The sequence below is a fragment of the Geospiza fortis genome, unplaced genomic scaffold (assembly GCF_000277835.1).
Source record: "Geospiza fortis unplaced genomic scaffold, GeoFor_1.0 scaffold54, whole genome shotgun sequence".
Classification (NCBI taxonomy): domain Eukaryota; kingdom Metazoa; phylum Chordata; class Aves; order Passeriformes; family Thraupidae; genus Geospiza; species Geospiza fortis.
The window spans coordinates 18,694,356-18,715,160 of record NW_005054301.1 but is presented as its reverse complement, the minus strand read 5'-3'; the positions used below and the strand labels follow the sequence as shown (position 1 = coordinate 18,715,160).

Below are 20,805 nucleotides of genomic sequence, written 5' to 3'. Positions count from 1 at the left end.
GCCACTTTAATAGTGACTTAATTCACCATTATTATACAAAATATTACTTGTTTTAGGATGCTTTTTTTTCTAATGCACTGCAGCATTGTAGTCGTGCATGAAATAATCTGGCTTGCATCTGCTCAAAGTGGCCTGAAGGCTGCCTAATTCTGACATGTCATGAAGTGGGCTGCTCTTAGTTTGGCTTCTGTGAACGTTTGCTCCTGTAAATAGCACTCGTTCAAAGCTCTTTGTATTTCTGTGGCTCCTTTGAAGAGGTCTTGTCATCTCTTTCCTGCAGTAATAATACCACAGAATCCTGTGGAAATAGCAAACTCCAGAAAGGCAGTGATCAGTCTGTCAAGGGACTGAGGCTTTAACATCATTGAAAAGCACAGGAGAAAGGACATGAAAAATTCGAATTTTTAATAGAGATAGAGAACTGCAGTCCTTGTCATCACTTCTCTTATATGTTTTATCTACATACATTCTTCAGTATGCATGCAGTGGAAGAAACCCTTGTATTCTTGCAGCTCAACAAAATCCATCGAACAAGTCCATCAAACCCTTCTACTGCTTTAAAATTTGTGCCACTGGACGTCCCTTTCCTCATCAAGTCTGGGAGCTCAAATGGTTTCCATCTAAACCTGTTTTTCCTTTCTTTCTAGCACACAGAAGAGCATTATAGGTTATCTTTTCTGCCTTCTGTTGTGCTGTAAAGTTTGTGAATTGGTTTAATGTTCTGATTAAAATCAAGTCTTTTCATTCTTTTCTTTCTCAACTAATGTATAGTAACCTGCTCAAGCTGCATCCCATCTGTTCCCATTCAGTCTGCAGTGATTAGTGATTGATTTTTATTAAAAAGGGCCACAAAAAATATAAATGAGTTTCTTTGTTCTGTGGATTTAGTTTACGTACCTAAAAGACCAAGTACTGACCGCATAATCAATTCCATCCTTTTTTGTCTCTGATTTTTTTTCTGATTTTCTCAGAATACTTTCTGTTAGCACACCAAATAGCACTGCAGTATCTACTTTGTGCTACTTCTCTCATTCTCTTCCCTGGGGACCTATGCTGTGAAGTAGCTGTTCTCTAGTTATAAAAATCTTACAAATCCACGAGCCAGCTAAGTGTAGCTAAGCTTATAATTAATGAGACATAGTAAAAGCATAGCACCTAGTTTCTTCTGGAATCTGGATTTCTAGGACTGTGATTTTTTATCACATGAATTACTGATTCAAACATCAGACTTGGATATCTAACTTTTACAGTTAGTCAGCATTTTCTGAAAGTAAATAGTTAGATTTCCTTAATCCATGTTATGTTATTATTCCAAATTGTGGATGGCATGAATTTATCCATTTTCTTAAATTAACATTTTTCTTCAGATAGTTTTGATTTCTTCTGCTGTTTGATGTCTATGTGTACACCAAATACAAATGTGCATCTCTTAAAATTGCTATTTGTCTCCTTTGTCAGTGTTGGAAGTTGAGAAGTAGAGGTGAAATTCTCTTTGTGCCCCAAGAGGAAGATTCAGATTACTGAAATTACTTTGTGGGCTTTAGTTGCTAGACTCTATCAGATGCAAGGTCCATTTGGAGCTGCTTACTGCAATTCAAGCCCTGCCTCTCACCCCCAGTATGTGGGTTTTAAACCAGAGCCATTTCTTTAGGACATCAGCATTACTGGAAGCTCTGTTCTGTACAAGACACTCTTAATTTAGCAGAAGCCAAACACTGGGTGATATCTCAGCATGTGAGGAATGTGATGAGAAAACGGTTTGTTCTTCTGGTAGTCCCTTGCTTTCACATTACTTAGTTATTTTGATGGGCTTTCTCTTGGTTTTGAGAGAATTACAAGTTTGAGCTGCAGTGCTCAAACTGAAAGACTGGCTTAGGGAAATTGGACTTCACTTTTAATGTGGTTAAATGACATTGAAGTTTATGTGGGCTGTTTTAAACTTTATTCTCTGCATGTAAGGTGTAGGTTTTGTAAATCCAGTCAATAAAAATTAGAATTGTTGAAATATTTGTATCCTGTAGCTTCCAAAAATTAAGTTCTATGTTTTCTTATTCTGATAGATATATTTTCACCTCTTAATTCTTGCTGTACAACAGTTGGCAATTCATTTGGGGAACTGAAGACTATTCTTTTATAGGACTGACTACTGGGTTTTAAAAGATTTTGTGGGATTTGCTAAGAAGCATATAGAACAGTGTTTATCTTGACTTTAGGAATAGTTTAATTACTGCTTTGCTTTTTGAAAGATGCAAATATCTCTGTCTCTTTATTGTTGGAAATAATCTTTCAGGGATTTTTTAATTACCTGCTCCTTTAATGGGTGTAATTGTTTTTGAGCGCTGCATCTTGCAGAACTTGTAAACAAGTGATGGTGAGCATTTTATTCAGACATTACTTAATTGACAGCTGAGTACAAGAAGCCACTTTCAGCTCAAGAATCCCTCATCCACACTGTTCTCTGTTGTTACAGTTTTATAGCTCTGAAACTGCACACCAACAATACTGTAACTTTCTGTCTGATGAAATGGCATCACAGTCTCATTAATAGATTAAAACCCCCTCATATTTAGCTATTAGTTTATTATTAACATGGGTTTGTATTATCAACAGAACTTGTATTTTTCCTTAATAGAATATTACCAATGTAGTTTACATTTTTTCCTTATTAGAGATACATTGCTAGCTTTGTATACATTTAATATCTGCTAAGATTCTTGTAGATGGACGTGAAGCTCTAAATGGTTTCTTCAGAACCATTTCACTGAATTGAAAATATTTAGTGCCAACTGGAAAGTAGCTTTAAGGGCCTTGTTAAGTGTATTTGACTCAGGTGTGGGAACATCATCAAAGACAAAAGTGTACTCTCTCATGTCATATTTTGGTTTTAAATCAGCTTTAGCTTGTAGTATTGGTTTCTAACTTGCCACTTTTTGTTTTAAATTATGCATTTGTTTTAATATATGTTCTTGTTTTAGCAGGTAAAGAGACATAATTTAATATTTTAAAAAATGCATTAGTTACCTCTAAACTACATTAACTTAGTGTTGTTTAAAATCCATTTTGCATGACGCCTTTTCCATTAACCTTGTCTAGTTTATTAAAAAAAAATCTTGTTTAACAAGCTTTTTTCTGAGAGCAAAATTAACCATCACCTAAAAATGAGGTAGCTTCTGGTGAATCTCTTTAGCTTTTGCTGTCTTTAAAAAGCTGTTACTTAGTGTAATGCAATAGTCATCGCTCAACTTGGCAGCAGCATCCAACCCCTTCTCATTATGTGCACTACATTGTGATTAATCCATTAGTTCCCCTCCTAGTGTTCAGCATATCCTGTCCAAATACATAACTGTTCCTGCCTCCAAAAGTGCTTAAGCTTTTCAGCTGACTGAGCTTGGAGATGTTCTTTATGCAGTGTCTGAGTTCATGTAAAAATGTCACAGATACTTGGTAAAACGTTCTGTGGAAGGACACGGGGCAGAGGGGGACGCACCAGCAGGGTCAGGAAATGCAAAGCTGAGATGGACACTCCTCCTTAACTTGGTGTTTCCTGGCTGTTGTTGCCTTGCATCAGAACCATAGCTTTGAGTTAAATATAACCTTGTTTATCAATCAATTCTTCAGACACTGCCTCAGGGTATTTGTGGCAATACTTTAATATAGTAGTATCAGTGATGAACAGGTTGGAATTGCACAGTGTAAATGTGAGGTCAGGGGCTGTCACAGAGACATTCCCTGTCTCTTCTGCAATTCTCCACCTCCTCTTCAATACTGCTATACCAGAGCTTTCTTACAAGTGAAGTAATCTGGAAAGACAGCAGGAGCAGCTCTGTGCTTCACGCCGGCTTCCCTCACACACAGAGCAGCATGTGGCTGCTCGCAGAGCAGCTGACCTGGTGAGGCGTCCTCTCATGTAGTTTACTTTCCACAGTCTGGTAACAAAATAAAGCTAGTAAACTAAACTGCATGCAAATATGCTTAAAGTTGTGTGCTGGCTTTTTCTTAATGTGAAGTGGGCAATCAGTATAATTGCTTTCCTGAAGAAATTTAGGAAATTGTAGTTCAGCCTTTTGGTATCTTTGCACTTACCTAACTGTCTCTGCCTGCCTGAGCTGTTTTTAAAGGCTGTTCAACCTATCAATTCAGAGTTGTAGAATGAATAACTACTATTTGTATAACTATTGCATAAAGCCTTGGAAGGCTTTAGAGAAAGAGGTGTCATTTGTATTTGAGTTCTACCACAAGGTTACTATGAAATTCCTTGCTCTTCAGAGAAGACTGCATAAGATGTGAAGCATAAGAGTAGCATGTAAGCCGGAGCAATAAACAAATGGAATGAAATGCAACAGTACTTACCCCTGCTTTATATCAGCCATACATGCTTCTCCAACATACAGAACATTAGCTTTGGGGAAGAGTGATCAATACAGAGCAAATTAGACTGCAATTCTGGAGTTAGAACCTTGCATTTCACAGGACCCTGTGCAGTATTTTACTTGTTTAACCACCATGTCTGCTGCCAAGTTTGGTTTATAACCTAACCAAAAGGGACTAAACAAGGGAGAGTGAAAATAAAGTAACCACTTTGCATGAAATTGGGGCTGAGGTTTTCTTCTTTCCACCAATTTCAGGGCAGTAGCTTGTTAGAATTCTGTGTGTGCCCTTTGATCTGCATTTTCATAGGATTATTTTCACATTTGCCTGTCGCACCTTCTCATGGATAACTCTTAAAACCCCTTCCTTTCCCTCCAAACCCTATTCTTGTGTGTGCTTGTTGGTTTGAAACCCTGGGACATTTTAGCTACCTACAGTAATAGCGCTCGACTTGTCCCCCCTGTTCCTCCAGGAAAGGAAGTTCTTCAAAGGCTTCTTTGGAAAAGTAAGTTTAATGCCTTATTTGTGCTTGCACTATAAGGAGTTACATCCCTGGTATAGCACTGCCATAAAATCAGGGTGTTGAGAGTGCCTTAATCCATTCCAGAATATTTGCTTCTTAAACAGGCTTGGAAATATTTTGATCAAAGAATGTGGTTTCAAAAGTAACCTGAAACAAAAACTTAAATATCTGTGGACTGTATCAGAAATCCAGTGTTCCGAAGTGATTTGGCATTCCTCAAAAAAAAATTAAAATTTTAACCCTTAAACTTGTGCCAACCTACATCACTTGGGCAAATACCTACAGAACAGTTGAGATCTGTGCTGTGGAAGTGCTTCATGCCCAGCTGCCTGGCAGCATGAATTGACACCCAAAAGTTAGCACTGGGAGAAAGCAGTGTGCCATCTCTTAAACCTTCCTTTTTTGAGCACAGTCCCAATTCAAAGGCATGTGAAGATGAGATCAGGTGTTTACTTACTATGTTTTCCTAATTTCAGCTCAGTCTCCAGTTTCTGTCATTGTTCTTGTTTTCACAAGGACAGTGTCTTAGATAAGAAGAAAGCAGCTCTGTCCTTATTCAGAATGTGCTGCACTGGTGGCTGGGTGGTTTTGTTCCCACTACCTACATTTCTGCAAGGCAGAAAGATCACACTCTTTTTTACCTCTCATCTGTTTCCTACCTCTGTGTTTAAAATTCCTGTAAAACCTTTTAATCCAGCTTTCATATGGAGTTAATCTAAGATAATGGCTTCTGAAGTATCTTGCTATAAAATGAAACTTTGCTTAAATAGAAATGAACAGGTTTGTAATGTTCATACACATGCTGAAGTCTTTTAAAGCAGATTATTCTCTGGTCATGAATTGGTTTGGGCTTTACTTGGGGAGTGAGTAAGGTTTTTTCAGCTGATCCTTTTTCACCATTCACTCAGATAGTGATAGATGTCACACAGGAACATCTGTTTCTCCAGTTCTGGTGTCTTCCTGTGATGTAGGAGAGCACACATCTAAAGTATAGTGGTGGTGGTGAGGGGCTAAAATACAGAAGATGACAGATCTGTCACATTAATGAGAACAGTCCTGTGTGCAAATCAAATCCTAGAGCTGGAATCTGGAAAGACCAAACCCAAAGTGCTAAATTGGAAACAAACAGAGAGCCCCCACCTCAACCTGATTAGATATGTTAGTTTTCTCTCTGCTTGTTGGTACTAACTTACATTAGGGTACACAAGAAAACAAGGATGTAAAAGGAAAGGTATTTGCATAGCACTTAGGTAAAATCTTTATTTGACTTTTTAAATTATTAAATATGCCATCTTCCCTATTACATCTTGGTTGATATTTAATGATGTCTGGTACTTCATCACAGCATTTTAGATTTCCTTTCCCTTGTATTATGATATTCTGACAAAGAAGGACCTATTTCTACTTCAGCCTGTGAATTTCATTAATTAGCACTGAAACCACTTAAATCCATAGTGTTTAGATATCCCCACAGTAGCAGTGTGGCAGTACCTTTATTACAGCTTTGGCCTACAACAGGAGCCCATATCTAGGGAAATCTGCAGAAAAAGGGACAGCTGTTCTCTTATTAATAATTGAGAAATACTAATAACTCTAATATCTTTTGGCTGTCTCATCTATAATTTCTCCCCAAGTGCCTTGCATTGGGATTAATATAATATTCCAAACTGCTGAGCTATTCAAAACACACCAGCAGCTTTCAGAAAGTCAGTCTAGACTGACTTTCCCTGTCCATATTTTTGTCTGCCACTTTCCCTGTCCATATTTTTCTCCTTGTACAATGTAAATACGATGGATTTGTTTCTGGAAATGTTCAAGTGGTTAGTATTGAAAATGCTTTTTTAGAATTTTAAATAAAAATGAGATGCCTGTTGATTGCTCCAGGATAGGCTTTTGTGCTTATTAAATAAGCTGCCTTTTTAGGCAGCTCCTTTTAAAACTCAAACTTTTCTGTTGGAAATGAGTAGTAGTACAGATTTAATGATCTTTGTCATGTTTTGCCTCCATGGAGCGTGTGTATGTCTCATCACGCAATGTTTTATACAGAGTCTCAAATGAAGATTTTTCTTTATATATACCTCAGGCTCCAGATATATCTTAGAGCTGTGTCCAAGTCCCAGGACAGGATAAAATATAATAGGCAGAAAAACTAGAAACAAAGTTAAAGTATTTAAAAAATGCATTATTGGGCAACTTCTGTTCTGGCAACCTTAATACTTTTTTTCCACGTTACAATAGATCAAGGTATCAAAGCAATTATAAGGATAAGTGCCCACCTGCCCTCCTGGAGACCTCTGAGGACTCTGACATGAGTCCAGATAATGGCTCTCGTGCTGGAGCAGATAACTGACCCTCCCAGAAGGGCTGAGCAGTGACGTTTCTAGGAGTGCTGACTCAGCACTGGCAAATCAGGCTCCCAGGAGTCGAAGCCACATGTGGCTCTCCTCAGGCAGTGCTGTCATCTAAACGCTGTAGAATATAAAGACAAGTTACAGATCTGGATGTGTAGATGAGTCCCTTGGTAGCAACATTTCAGAGCATCCTGTTCCAGTGGATATTGGCCACTTGCTTTAAACAGTTCTGTTTGGAGTTGCTTGTATCTCCCAGCATTTGTTACACAAGCTGTGATCCTGTGTTGGAGTTCACTTCCCATGCAGTATCTTGCAGCTGCTCTGATCTTTGTCCAGTATGTGCCAATAGTGCAGATGCTCCTATCTGCTCTGTAATCACAGTTTACTTGGCATATCCCGCCCAGAATGGAGTAGTACTTTGATTTGTATGTCCAGTAGGAACTGGATTGGAGGAGTATGTTCCTTTATACATCACTGGTAGGCACAGATAAGCTGAGAATTCAGAAAATGTAAAAATCGTTCATTGTCCAGCAGTAGTAGCAGTGGGTTTGGGGTATAGATTCTAAGGATAAGCCCTTTCAAAGCCCTGCATCCACCATAAATATAGAACAAGGAATTGGGAGATTAAAGTGAGTTTGCTACACTAAGAAAAAAAAGAAAACTCTTTGGTTATCTTGCATGTGGAACCTGATGTTTCAGTGGGAAAAGAGGGCATAGGAAACTCTTCAGCCTTCTCATTTTATTCTGAGAAACATGAAGTTCATGTGTTAACTATTTCTAAATCCTCATTTGGTAAAATAGCAAGTGAGGAGTAGCTCTGCTGAAGATCAGCATTGCTTTATGAAGTACCCAGCTCAGTTAAACTTGGCTTTAATACAAACTCCAGGAATTGTCCACAGTTTCTGTAGGGACGACAAGGTTTTTATTGTTTGCTGGGGAAAGATGTGTATCTCTTAATTTAATGATGGCAGGCTAAACAAAACAGTTACCTGCAGGCATTATCTTCTCTTCATTGTTTGTATTTGCTTGAAATAAAGATTTTTAAGACTTATGGCTTACAAACAACCAATACTCTTTTTAAAACAGTTCAAGGAGAACAGACCATTTGTTTTGGAATTAATAGGGACTTTCAGGCTGTGGAAGCTAGTTGAGCATTGAAAATACAACTATATTTTGTGGGTATTGATACTGCCTTTTAAAACAAAATATTAGAAGTGCCTTTTATATGCTGCAATATTTTCTAACAGATATGATGGTAAATTCAAGTTTATCTTCTGTTATGAATTGCACTCTTTCTGTTAGGCATTCCAGAATCTAAATTAAACATTCTCGGGGGTATCCAACAAGCTGGATGGTCATTTAGAAACTTGCTTCTGCAAGCACTTCTTTGTAGCTTGCTTTCATGCTGTGCTTATTTTCTCTCTTTTTTTCTTTAAATGCTCTTCTGTGCAAGTCAGTGCCATTCTCTGTTCCTACCAAGCTTTTTGAAAATGCTCAGGATGATCATTGCTGCTTCCGAAACTGGGACAGATAGTTCCTCCCCAAAAAACAAACACAAGTTCTGCCGTTCTGCCAGCACCTTTTTGTTCACACTTGCTGCTTTCTCTGAGAATGAAACCAATGTGATATAATTGGAGAGTTTTCACTCCAAGATATTTCATTCTTACAGTGTTAAAATTGGTATTGCAGACTTGGAACATGCAGTAGCTTGTGCCAGAATGTATTCTTGTTCCATTATTGCTGTAAGAATATAAAGTTACACATCTGCAATGAACTATTAAAAAAAATTATAAAATAGTTTCAATTCTAGTTTGAAACCACTAGCTGAAACCCCTTCATCTTCTCTCACCCCCTCCATTGCTTTCTTCACTCCCTGCAGTGATTTTATGGTGGGTGCCATTAGCAGCCACAAACCGTGTAAACCCAGTACTTCAAAACACATAAAGAGAGTATTTTGATAACTGGCTAAAGTAGGGGGATTGTGAATTAAAGTGACAGGCTAAAAGAAACTGTATTAGTTTTCTAGTCGTAGTTCTCTGTAACAACCAGTAAAATTACGTTGACCTATTTTCTTTTCAATGAATTAGCTTCAGAAGAATATTGTGTTTGTACTGTTTTCTGTAACTTTCCCTTGAAAAGTAAACAGCCTGGAAAGGATCTGTAGTTTAAATGTCTCCTGAAGCCTTCCTGTGTTTCCCACTTTTACTCAGCCTCAGCTTGCGGCAGCTGAAAGTTCCCACAGTCAGGTTTTGGATAGGAGCCAGACCGCTCTCCACTGCGCCCGCCTGCCACACACCACTGCTTTTCCAGATACACACCCAAGGGTTAAGAAATCCTATTTTTATACCTCTCTCCCAAGATAAGACGTTTAGGTCTTAATAAATTAGTGAAACGTATTTGGTTGATTGATCTTAGCATTAAGCTTATCAGCTTAATAAGCTACACAGTAACTGATGATTTTGGGGTGCTTTTAACACTGGTTTAAGGTGATGCCATGATTCTGCCGTGGGACTGTTGGGGCAGAGGGTAGGGCTGGTGGAAATATCAGGTAAGAATTTTCCTATATTTAAACTTGTGCTGAAGAAGCTACCTGTGGTGTAACTCCTTATGAATGAGTGTTTTCTGACTCTAGTGGAATTCTTCACCCACTCGGTCAGTCTTGAATTCTTTACTGTCAGTGGATGTACACCTTATTTTTGCCTCACCTGTCCTGTGCCCTCTCCCCATCCCCACGACGTGCTGTTTCTGAAATACTGGCTTTGGCTTGGTTCTCTTAATGTTTTGCAACTTGGATTGAGCTTTGGGCACCCTACTGACCATGGACTTCATCTACACTTAATGTTATAGTTCTTGGAGAGGGGAAGCGGGAGGCAATTGGCTGTTGGCATAAAACTGTTTTGTTTTCTTTTCTTTTCTTTCCTTTTTTTTTTTCTTTTCTTGAAAGTCTGGGAAGAAAGCCGTCAAAGCAGTCCTGTGGGTTTCAGCGGATGGACTCCGAGTTGTAGATGAGAAAACAAAGGTTAGATTTCCCTGGGCAAAAGTTTAAATCTCTCTATAATAATGTATGTGCTATACCTTTAAACGGACAGCAATCTTTGTTAGTGCAAATGTTGGTATTTGAAAGGAAGACTGAAGTGTGTAGTTCAGTTTAATAATTTCTTGTTTTGTAAATATATGTATACCTGCTAATTTTTTTCCCAGTTAATTCCACAATACTCTCAAGACACATTTTGTGAAATGTAGCAGGTGTAGCACAAACTTGAAATATTTTTTGTTGCATTTACTGCAACAAGCATTGGTTTTCCTGATAAGTTCTGTTGGCAGTGAACTTGAAGAGTCCCCGGACTTCGTTCTGCACCACTGCAAAAGGTTGCAATAGCAATGCATAAGCAAGCTCTCATATATATTTTAATCAATATAATTTTCAGTGCATCCAAATCCTAGAATGGATCTGAATGAACAAGAGCTTCCAAAAATGCAATGAAGAGAGTAACTTAAATAAGGGAGATTGTAGTTTCAGACTCAAACCAAATAGTAACTGCATATATCAAATTTAATAATCTTTAATATTGAAAATGTTGTTCTGAAGTGGAAAACTAATATATTTGTGGCATGATTCTAGATTGTTTTACATTTTTATTGTGAAATTACAATTTTTTATTTTGAATTAGCACGTGGTGAGCCACCAGGCACATGTGTCCAAGTAAGAGCAAATGATTCTTGGCTTTATGTAGATGTAGACAATCAGAAATAAGAGCTTTAAGCTTACAAGTGCACCAGAATTTTAAAAGATGGCATGGCTATGAGAACAGTTTTAACTCTTGTCAGTCTGAAATAGTTTATGTTCATATCAATTGACACTTACTTTGGTCAACCTAAAAGATGATTTCTCCAAGCCAACACTGACAAACAGATGTAATTCATATCCCTCTGGAGTGCAACTGCCTGTCAGATATCTGCTTGTGGTTAGACTTCTCCAGGGCTGATGCAGTGGTATGGCTCATCAGAGCTAAAGTTGCTGTCTCTCAAGAATTCACTTTCTAATACAAACATATGATGTGAATGAATTCAGTCTACTGATTGCCTCATGTAAAAGTAATAATACATGTATTATTTTTAGAAATGTTGCTGCATATATATAATATTTTCAAATTGATTTTTAATAAGTTTTGCAGACTCTGGAGGTAATTAAAAGTATAGGATTTAAAAAGAAAATAAACTGTTGCCTCCTGGTGGTTGAATACATCAGCAGAGGTGCCAAGTACTAGTCACCAAGCAAATGAAATAATTTGGAAAAAAAATATTAAAAACCTAATTTTTAATGAGGGTGGCATAATCTTTAGCTGTACTATCTCCTTTTCAGAAACGCTTCTCCCATCTGTGGGATTAAATAGGGAGCGTTTGGTGCTACCAGTGCTGCTGGTGCTTTCTCTTGCATCCCTGCTTAGCTGACTGGGAGGGGAGTTTTGCTCTTTGTGTAGCAGCTGCAAGACTTTTCATTCTTGCAGACTTCGCCCCCAGTTTCAGCATTGTGTTTTAACCACAGTGAAGACTTTCTGGCAAGGCTATGGAGCTGCTATAAAAATGAAATAACATGTGCCTTCGTAGTCTAGAAGAGAGGTCATAGGAGTTCACTGGGTCCCTGAATTCTTCAGTGGTGTCTTAGCACGCCTCTCCCGAAGATGACTGGTGGAGAATGTCATCTCTTCTTTTTGTTTTGTACTGGGAACAGATTTTGAGTGACGACTGCTGACAAATAATTACAGCCACATCAGGTTATCCTCTTTTTAGTATAACTCATTTTTATGCAGTTACAGCTGACAATGACTTGTTCAAGTGTTTGGCCATATTTCCTCACATTTCTTGTATGGTGGGGGGGGATTTTTTCCCTCTAGGATCTTATAGTTGATCAGACAATAGAGAAGGTTTCTTTCTGCGCACCAGACAGGAACTTTGACCGGGCGTTCTCATACATCTGCCGAGATGGCACAACAAGGCGCTGGATCTGCCACTGCTTTATGGCTGTGAAGGACACGGTGAGTTCAGGATGGTCTATGGCCAGCTCTCCCAGCTCTTAGCTAGAAGTAAAAGGCAGAAAATGTGACTACCTGGAATAGTGCAGTATGTTGTGACTCCACCTGAGATATTACTTAGTCCTTGTAAATTATTTTAATTCTAATTCCCTGCATCTGAAATATTTGTCATCCTTCTGTCATGCCATCTTATGGAGGGAGATGCTGCTCAGCCTGTGTGTAAAAGGAGTACAGTCAGCCTCAAATAATCTCCAGCAGAAGGGAACTACTCTTCTAAGAATAGACAGAAAATTTTCTCATTTCAAAATGTTTACAGCCAAAAACTGAAACAGCAATGACAGTTTTTTCCAGGATAAAATCATAGTGAGTAAATACAGACTGGTTGTGAATGCAGTGTCTTGTACATGAGTGTTATCTTGAATGAAAAGTCATCTGAATGTTAAGAGATGGTGCTAAACTGAATTAAATTAGCATTCTATTTGCTTCTGAGTGACAACAATATTTTGAGTAGGTTTAAAATCAGTTTCTTGCTGTGTAGACTTAGGTAAGTTATTTAACTCCCTGATCTAACCTTTTCTTCTCTCTGCTGTTTGTTGAATCCTGCCTATATTGTACAAAGTGCTTGAAACCTCATGCAAATTCACTGTGTGAACTCCCCAGAGCTGCATATTCAGAGCAATGGTGCTTGATGATTTAGACATCTTTCTTTAGACAATGAAGTCAGAAATTCCCAGTAAAACTTACATTAGAGCTGGAACATTTCTGTTTTCATCTGTGAATAACAGGTCAATTCACTTATTGATGATGATAGATGAGTTGAGCTACTGGTAGCAATAGTGCCTCTGATTCAGCTGCAGCAGCTGTATCAGCTGGGTTGCTGGATTTTTCAGACTTAAATTTCCTTTTTACAGTTATTGGATACTGGATTCTTTTGACCTGGTGAATAATGGAAGTGCTTTTCATTAGGCACTCCTAACTCTAACGTGTGCACTTGGTCAGGACCATTAAGAGGTGTGAGAAGTCACCACTGTACTTTTAACTTTCACAGGTGCACACAAGAGTAGAGTCTTCCTGAGCCCTCTGTAAACTTTCTCCAAGAATAGCACTTACCTGTGCTTTAGGACTTACACCTTAAGACAGCGTCATGAGAGTTCCTGTGTGCACAGATGTATCTAGAGGCAAGGGATTGGTGCCGGCACATGCAAGCACGTTATTGCTCTGGCATCTTAGTTGCAGTTGAACTAAACAGATCGTGCAACAATCTCATTCATTCTTGGGTGGCCTTCTTGAACATGGCTTGTGCATTAGTAGCTGGGAGTCTTTGTGTACCAGGTTTAAGGCTGAAATACAATTAAAATCGTTTTCTTTAAAGGCTTCATTAGGTTTGTTCTGTAAAGGCAGGTTTCAGTTTGTGATGCTTGAAGCACATGTGTGTTTCTGTTCAGTCACTGTGATGCAATGCTGTCTTGTGCAGGGGGAAAGGTTGAGTCACGCCGTGGGCTGTGCATTTGCAGCGTGCCTGGAGCGAAAGCAGAAGCGAGAGAAGGAGTGTGGAGTGACTGCCACCTTTGATGCCAGCAGAACCACATTCACTAGAGAGGGGTCATTCAGGGTCACTACAGCTACTGAACAAGCAGAGAGAGAGGAAATTATGAGACAGATGCCGGATGCTAAAGGTACGGGATGCAATTTAAACAATCATCTGCAGTGAGCAGAGCCAGCACTGAGGCCTCTGCGAGGATTGAAGCTGAGCAGTGTCCTTACAGCATTCCGTCTCTTGAACCTTAATATGTTCTAATCATATTCCCAGACCCTTGTCAGTTCACAAGATGGAAAATGCTCCCAAATTCACTCCGTATTTTCCCATGTCTTCTAGAAAAGGTGCAGATGGCTTCATATGTGAAAGCTGCTTCTGCTTTTTTTTGTCAGGCTGCTTTATGGCAGAGAACACAGTAGGTACCATACTAAAAGTCCTTATTAGAAAATTGTTAAAAAACTACAAGAAGCTTGCCGGACATAAGTAATCATTTCTGCAGTCTAATCCTTGTGGTAAATTAACCAAAAATGATATGCATTTTGCTTAGAAAAGAATGTATTAGTATCTTAATTTTTAAAGTAGGTTACAGAGTGTATGTATACAGCTGTACTGCATGAGGGAAGAACAGATCAATTAGAGTGCTTTCCTAAAAAAAATCCAGAATATCCACTCCCTCCCCATAAAACACACAGGTGTTGGACTATTAATTACATTCAAAATTAGTGACTAACTGATTTGAGAGGATATTAAGTGTTCTGAAATTAGGTGAAAGTAGAACTTCTTACTCAAGTTTTATTACAAAGCCTGGAGTTCTACATCTAACAAAAAATAAAGTATTATAAATACTGTTTATAACCCGCTTCACAGTAAAGTCAGAATTTTGTTTCAGAGGATTTCACAGCAAGTTTTATGCTGCCTCTTGATTGTAAAACTTTAATCTTCGTTTTCATCATCCATCTGCTTGTTTCCATACATTAGTTTCAGAATGTGCTAAATGAAGCTTAAACACAAGGCCTTTGTTACTTGAGGGCATGAGTCAAAGTCTTGACTCAATGAAGGTGTGTGAAATCCTTTCCAAGAAAGACTGATTAGAAAAGTTTCACTTGAATGAGCAGCTGCAACTCATGGGTACTGAAGCTTACAAGACAACATAATTAGTTCCTCCTACCGTTCCAGCTCCTCGGAAATCTCTGGTTTGACTCCTCTCTTTACCAGACTTTTAGTTATTCTGCTGATGTGTCAAAACAAAAAGTCTTTGCTTTTTCTAAAATATTTGGAAAACAGCATAGGTAAAATGAGAGTTCATACCAGGATAGATTTCCTTTTGTCCTTCTGTGTTGATGGAGCTGTGTTTGTTGCCCCCAAAGCCAATTCATTTATGAGTGAGAAAGAGTTTTCCTAGAGGTGGAAAAATCTCCCCATTGCAATTCTAATCATAAGTGTCATGATTTAAACAAATCTTAATCCTACATTTCTGCCATTAGGCCTGTCTGACAGGAGCATTGTGGTGCTGTGCAAAGCCTTGCGAAATGAAGCAGCTGACCTTAAGTTGGAGGAGCTTCCACTGCAACTAAGTCATGATTAACTAGTAACATTGCAGCTAAATTCAGTACAGGAGTGACACAGGAACTCCTTGCAAATGTGTTTGGTCTTAGGAAGGCCTGTCAGCTCAGAGGCTGAATCTGCAGTGCGGCACATTCCCCTCTACCTGTGATGTATTTCCTGGAGGAGCTGAGAGGTGCAGCCCAGCCTGTTGAGTGCTGCTGCTACCTTTGGCCTGCTAAAGCTTGTACAGTGTGTTTGGCTACTGCTGCTAATTCTGCAGGGCTGGGAGGGTGGTTTTTAAAAGAGGGTCCTGGAGCTGCGTTCTGTTCCCTGGTGCTGCTAAGTTGTACTGCTCTGTCACTTAATACAGTTGGTGGTAATATTTTGTCCATGGTTCTGTGTGAGACAAAGTAAAGCTCTCAAATACACAGTATATTTTTCAGTCTTAACCATAAGTGAATTGCAAGTATTTCTGGAGCTGGGATCTCAGGAGCATCTAGAAAGAATACAGATGTAAAGCCATTCTTTCTAGGGAGTGGCTTGCCTTAGAAAGCTGTGGGGCTTTGGTATGTGTCAGGTGATGTGGTGAAGACAGTGGAAGTATACAGAAATTGTGTTTCTGCTGTGCTATTAGAAACTAATTTGCAAGAGTACTAGTTATGCAAATTCCTGCCATTTCTCTTTTCAAAACAAATGGGTGTACAGGTAGGCAGCTGAACAGTACTTTGCTTTACTCTTCTAACCTCACCCTCTTTCCTCCAGCAGTTGAAACAGAAGTGAAAACAGTCGCACCAGGTGCTTCATCAAACAATACTGCCCCCTCTTCTGGCTCACCGACCTCTCCTACTGCTGAAGTCGCTGCCTCTGTGGATAAAGAAACGAGCAACCCCCACGCTATCCCGCGGCGGCACGCCCCTATAGAGCAGCTTGCCAGGCAAGGCTCTTTCAGGGGCTTCCCCGCCCTGAGCCAAAAGATGTCTCCTTTTAAACGCCAGTTGTCTTTGCGAATAAATGAGCTGCCTTCAACGGTGCAAAGGAAGACTGATTTCCCCATGAAAAACTCAGGTAAAACTAAATGGTTCCAGTGAAACATTGCCTTAAATCATCTCTTCCTTTTTTCTTTCTCTGTGGTTTCAAGTAACTCCTTATTTTCTAGTAAATCCTTCTTCCTGCCTCATGTTGATCATTTATCATGAACAAACATCACCATGTCAGAAAATTTCTGCTTTGGGAATAGGCAAGAATTTCAAATGTGGGGTTCACATGCAGAAAACAGTTCTAATTGCTATCTGAAGTACTGGAGCACAGCTTGAAGTGTTCCAGGAATGGGTGTTGGTGAATTAGTAGGTTTGGCTCTTCCCTCTGAGTCACTGAACCAGTTCTTCCACTTACTGTCAGGGCATCCTGAGACAAAAATCCCTTCAAGGCATTAACCACTTGTCTTGGGATCATGTGATGCTCTTCTGTAGTCTGTCCTTCTGTCTGTCTGAATTCTTTTTGAGAGCAATGAAATTGCTCTTCACATTTCATTAAGATAATCTACCTGTTTAGGTGGTACAGCTGGCTGTATCAGTATTACGTGGTACAGTTTTCACATGATAGTGGGGTTTTCTAAAAGTCATTCTAACATAAACTCCTGGGGTGCTCATTATGTTGCATAATGTCCTTGAGTTCTCTTAGCTAGGTGTTAGTTCCCTTAGCTAGGTGTTATCCTTCAGGCCAGCTGTACTCTCAGTTGGCAACAGAGCTGGTTTTAGGGTTCTAAGCTTTGAAGTAAAAATTAGTGTGGCAAAGACAAACCCAACAAAAATACTTAGTCTGACTTCTTTCATAATCCTTGTTTGTGACCTGTGCTTTAAGACCCGCACTGAGCCAATCAGTTTTACAGCAGTAGTGCACTGCTCAGTAGTGCTCAGTCACTGAGCACACCACAATCCCAATTTTTTATGATTCAGAACATTTCTGATGCATGTTCCCATATATGCCACTGCCAGTGCTGCTTACCGTCCCACTGCATGCACTGTGTTGGAATATCCCTCAAAGAATCAATTTTTGGGCATGCCTCCCCCTGAATTTCAGATTTGGTGCATGTTGTGTGCAGACATTTTATGTTTCTTACACTATTTTGTGCTTAATTATGCCTGCTCATGTCAGTTCTGTGCAATGACGGACTGATGATTGGTACTTTTGGAAAACACTGCCATTGGTAATAATGAGAACATCTGGTAAGCTGGCAGCTTTACTCCAGATGTTACATTATCCACATGATACTGATGCTTCATTTAAAACTGAGCATCCATTTTATCTGAGCATTCAGCTTTTGCTTTTATGATTCTAGCACAGGAACTGGGGATTTCAGCTACCACTGAACTGGAACAACCAACACTAACTCTAGACTGAACTTGCCACTGTGCATTGCTGTCAGTACATTTAAAGTTCATCAGTTACTGTACAAGTATGTTGTTGGAACACTTAAATCTATCATAAGTATTTTCATTTCACAGAATGCCAAATCTTAGAGCCAAACCTTTGAGAATTTTAGCACTTTAATACTGAAAGATTTAGATCTCTACTTAAACTGTGGAAAACCCTTTTTATTTTCTGATACCAGTATCCTTTAAATCTGGAACAGTGATCTCCTTGCCCTCTTGACTTAATCACAAAATACATTAATGTGGTGTTCTATTTCAGGCCAGATCTTCAACACTAATGTAAAAAAAAAAAGCTGTCATGCAAATCAGTAGCAAGAACGTGTAGGACATAAGGGAACTAATTATATTTCAGTTTCACATTGGTAGTTGTAAATTGTTTCTGTATCCTTTAAACTTTCAATTTAATGAATTCTGTTTACATTTTAGTCCCAGAGGTAGAAGGGGAAACAGACAGCATTAGTGCTCTGTGTTCTCAGATCACCAGTGCTTTCAGCACACCATCAGAAGATCCTTTCTCTTCGGCCCCCATGACAAAACCAGTGACAGTAGTTGCACCACAGTCTCCTGCCTTTCAAGGTTTGTGATTTCTTTGGGTGCTGGATGAGGCTTGAATGCACATAATGTTGCTTTCTAGTAACACATGGTCTTAATTTCTCGTGCAAGTCCTGTTACCAGTATTTTGGGTGAATGCATCCTGCTTTATTCATCTTGTCTGTTTAATTTTTCTGTGGTTTTGTTTTTAACAATAAGTTCATGCACCTACCACACAGTAGTTACCTCTAAAAGGAACTGGCTTTGAGGTAATGGCTATTTTATCATTCTGCCTCCTAAACTGCATAGGAGTGTGTCATAGGAACCAAATCTCACAAGGGAAGGGATTTTGTCCCCCCACAATTACTGTTTTTTACACAAATTCTTAGATAAGTTGTGGAAAAATGCCAGCTATAGAACTCATAGCAGCCACTGGTATTCATTTCACTGCTATGCTTTTATAGAAGTTGTATGAAAAAAGAACCTCTCCATGTTAAATGTAGTTATTGTTACTTTGTATCTACAAAGTGTTGTTCTTTTTAATCTAAAATTACTGTACAATAACTACTGGTGAGCCATATCTCTTCCTTATAGAAACAACAAATTTAACTTCAGTCAGTCATCAGAACTCAAGGCCTCCTAACGGACATCAAAATCCACCATCCCATGATTCTTTTAACAAGTGTTGGCTTGGTGAAATGAAATTTACTCTCTGTATTGGCTGTCAGTCCAGTTTGGCTAATTACATGAACTCCTGTCATGTGGAAGTGTCTAAAAGTGGATATGTGGATAGGTATGACCCGGCCCACTAATACTCTAGTCATGTGCATGCCTTGCATGAATTAATCGCACTGATGTTGTCTGCTCCCATTTTAGTTAATGGCACTGCCTCTGCCTTCTGTGTGCTTGCTGCTAAACCATCCCAAGCTGCTGTAGTGTCCACAGCTATGCCAGTTCGTGAAACCAATCCTTGGGCTCATGCTCCTGCTGCTAATACTGGAGCTGCGGCCGTGGTCGCTGGTAAGAGTGGAAGTAGATCCAGTGCTTTGCTATAAGAACTTGGATCAAAAGCATAATTGAGCCCCTGAGACAATTGTCAGTGCCACTTAATGGCAAGTGGAAGGAACAGGAACAAAAGCCGGAAATAGTAGCGTTTTACATGAGTGGATGGAGGGAAGCGATGAACTTGCTGGTGCTAGGTGTGTAATCTGGAGTGATTCTTATTTTGGCAGCATTTTATAAAATCAGTGCTTAAAAAGGAAGTAATGAAGTTGTATGCAAATTTGTGTGTATAAAAGAGAAAGAGTCTATTTGAACCCAAAATAATTTTTGTGTGTTCTTTTCGGTAATGTACATAAGGAGGGATTAAGTTGGTTGCTTAAAGGCTTAGAGGTTCATTTCTTCTGTATAGTAAGTTTAGTCTGTCCCGCCAGGCCTAGTCTGCACTGTGTAAAGTGAAATGGTCACCCATGTGGGCACGTGTGCTAGAAGGCTGCAGTCTGAGTTACTTCATGTCATGGTGTAAGTGCCACTCCATGAGAGAAACTTCGCTAGGGAAACAGTAGGTTCTGCTTGGCCTGGCAAGAGCAGCAGACTTTGTCTGTAAAACAGTTTCTTAGACTTCTGTGTTCCAAGTCCACCAATCCTGAGCTGTGCATTCAGAAACTGATACTTCCCAGTTAGGGGGATTAGTGATTATGGACCAGATCATTGCTACTAAGTTATGAGTGCAGGCAGCAGCTTTCCTGCATACCCTGAAGTCTTAGATGTCTGCTGAAGATGAAGAAAAAACCCCATAAATCTGCACTTTAGTGAAGAAGCGCTTACCTACCTCATCTTGAAGAATGTCTTCCTAGAACAGAACGGTACATTGGATGCATAAAGATGCTTCCAGTGGTGGGAGCATCTTTCAGTTATGTTAGGAGGAGACCTGTGTGTTCTTGTGTACACCCTCCAGTCTTTCTAACCAATAAAAGGATGAGGAGTGGAAATATTAGTGACTTGCCCATGCTTTCCTTCCCAGGCACCGAATGGAGCAGCACCTCCTCAGGTGCGGCCTCACCGAGTGTCTTCCAAGGAAATCACAGACGTACTCCCTCAGAGGCAGACCGCTGGTTGGAAGAGGTCTCAAAGACTGTCAGAGCCCAACAGCAGCCAACCTCAGCCCCAGCCCCACAGCCACTGCTCCAGCCTCCTCCAGCAGCTCCAGCCTCCCAGTCAGCACCTGCCTTCCCAGTCAGCACCTTCATCGCGCCTCAGCCTGTGCCGGTGGGTGTGGTACCACCCATGCAGCCAGCATTTATTCCAGCTCAGCCCTATGCTGTAGCGAATGGGATGACCTATGCAGCCCCAAGCGTTCCTGTGGTCGGGATCACACCTTCCCAGATGGTGGCCAACGTCTTTGGTACTGCCAGCCACACTCCAGCAGCCCACCCGCACCAGTCCCCCAGCCTGGTGAAGCAGCAGTCGGGTCCTCCGCACGCAG

At 39.8% G+C, this 20,805-nt stretch overlaps 1 protein-coding gene across 1 annotated transcript in view; it reads left to right on the top strand.

Moving 5' to 3' along the window:
* NUMB (NUMB endocytic adaptor protein) overlaps positions 1-20,805 on the top strand; it is a 43,970-nt gene that overhangs the window by 21,761 nt on the left and 1,404 nt on the right. Inside the window, 8 exon segments of the mRNA XM_031065447.1 lie at positions 4,841-4,873; positions 10,187-10,261; positions 12,138-12,278; positions 13,750-13,951; positions 16,120-16,422; positions 18,216-18,365; positions 20,344-20,799; positions 20,802-20,805. The exon segment at positions 20,802-20,805 is cut by the window's right edge and continues 1,404 nt beyond it. Coding sequence (XP_030921307.1) covers positions 4,841-4,873; positions 10,187-10,261; positions 12,138-12,278; positions 13,750-13,951; positions 16,120-16,422; positions 18,216-18,365; positions 20,344-20,799; positions 20,802-20,805 — 1,364 coding nt within the window.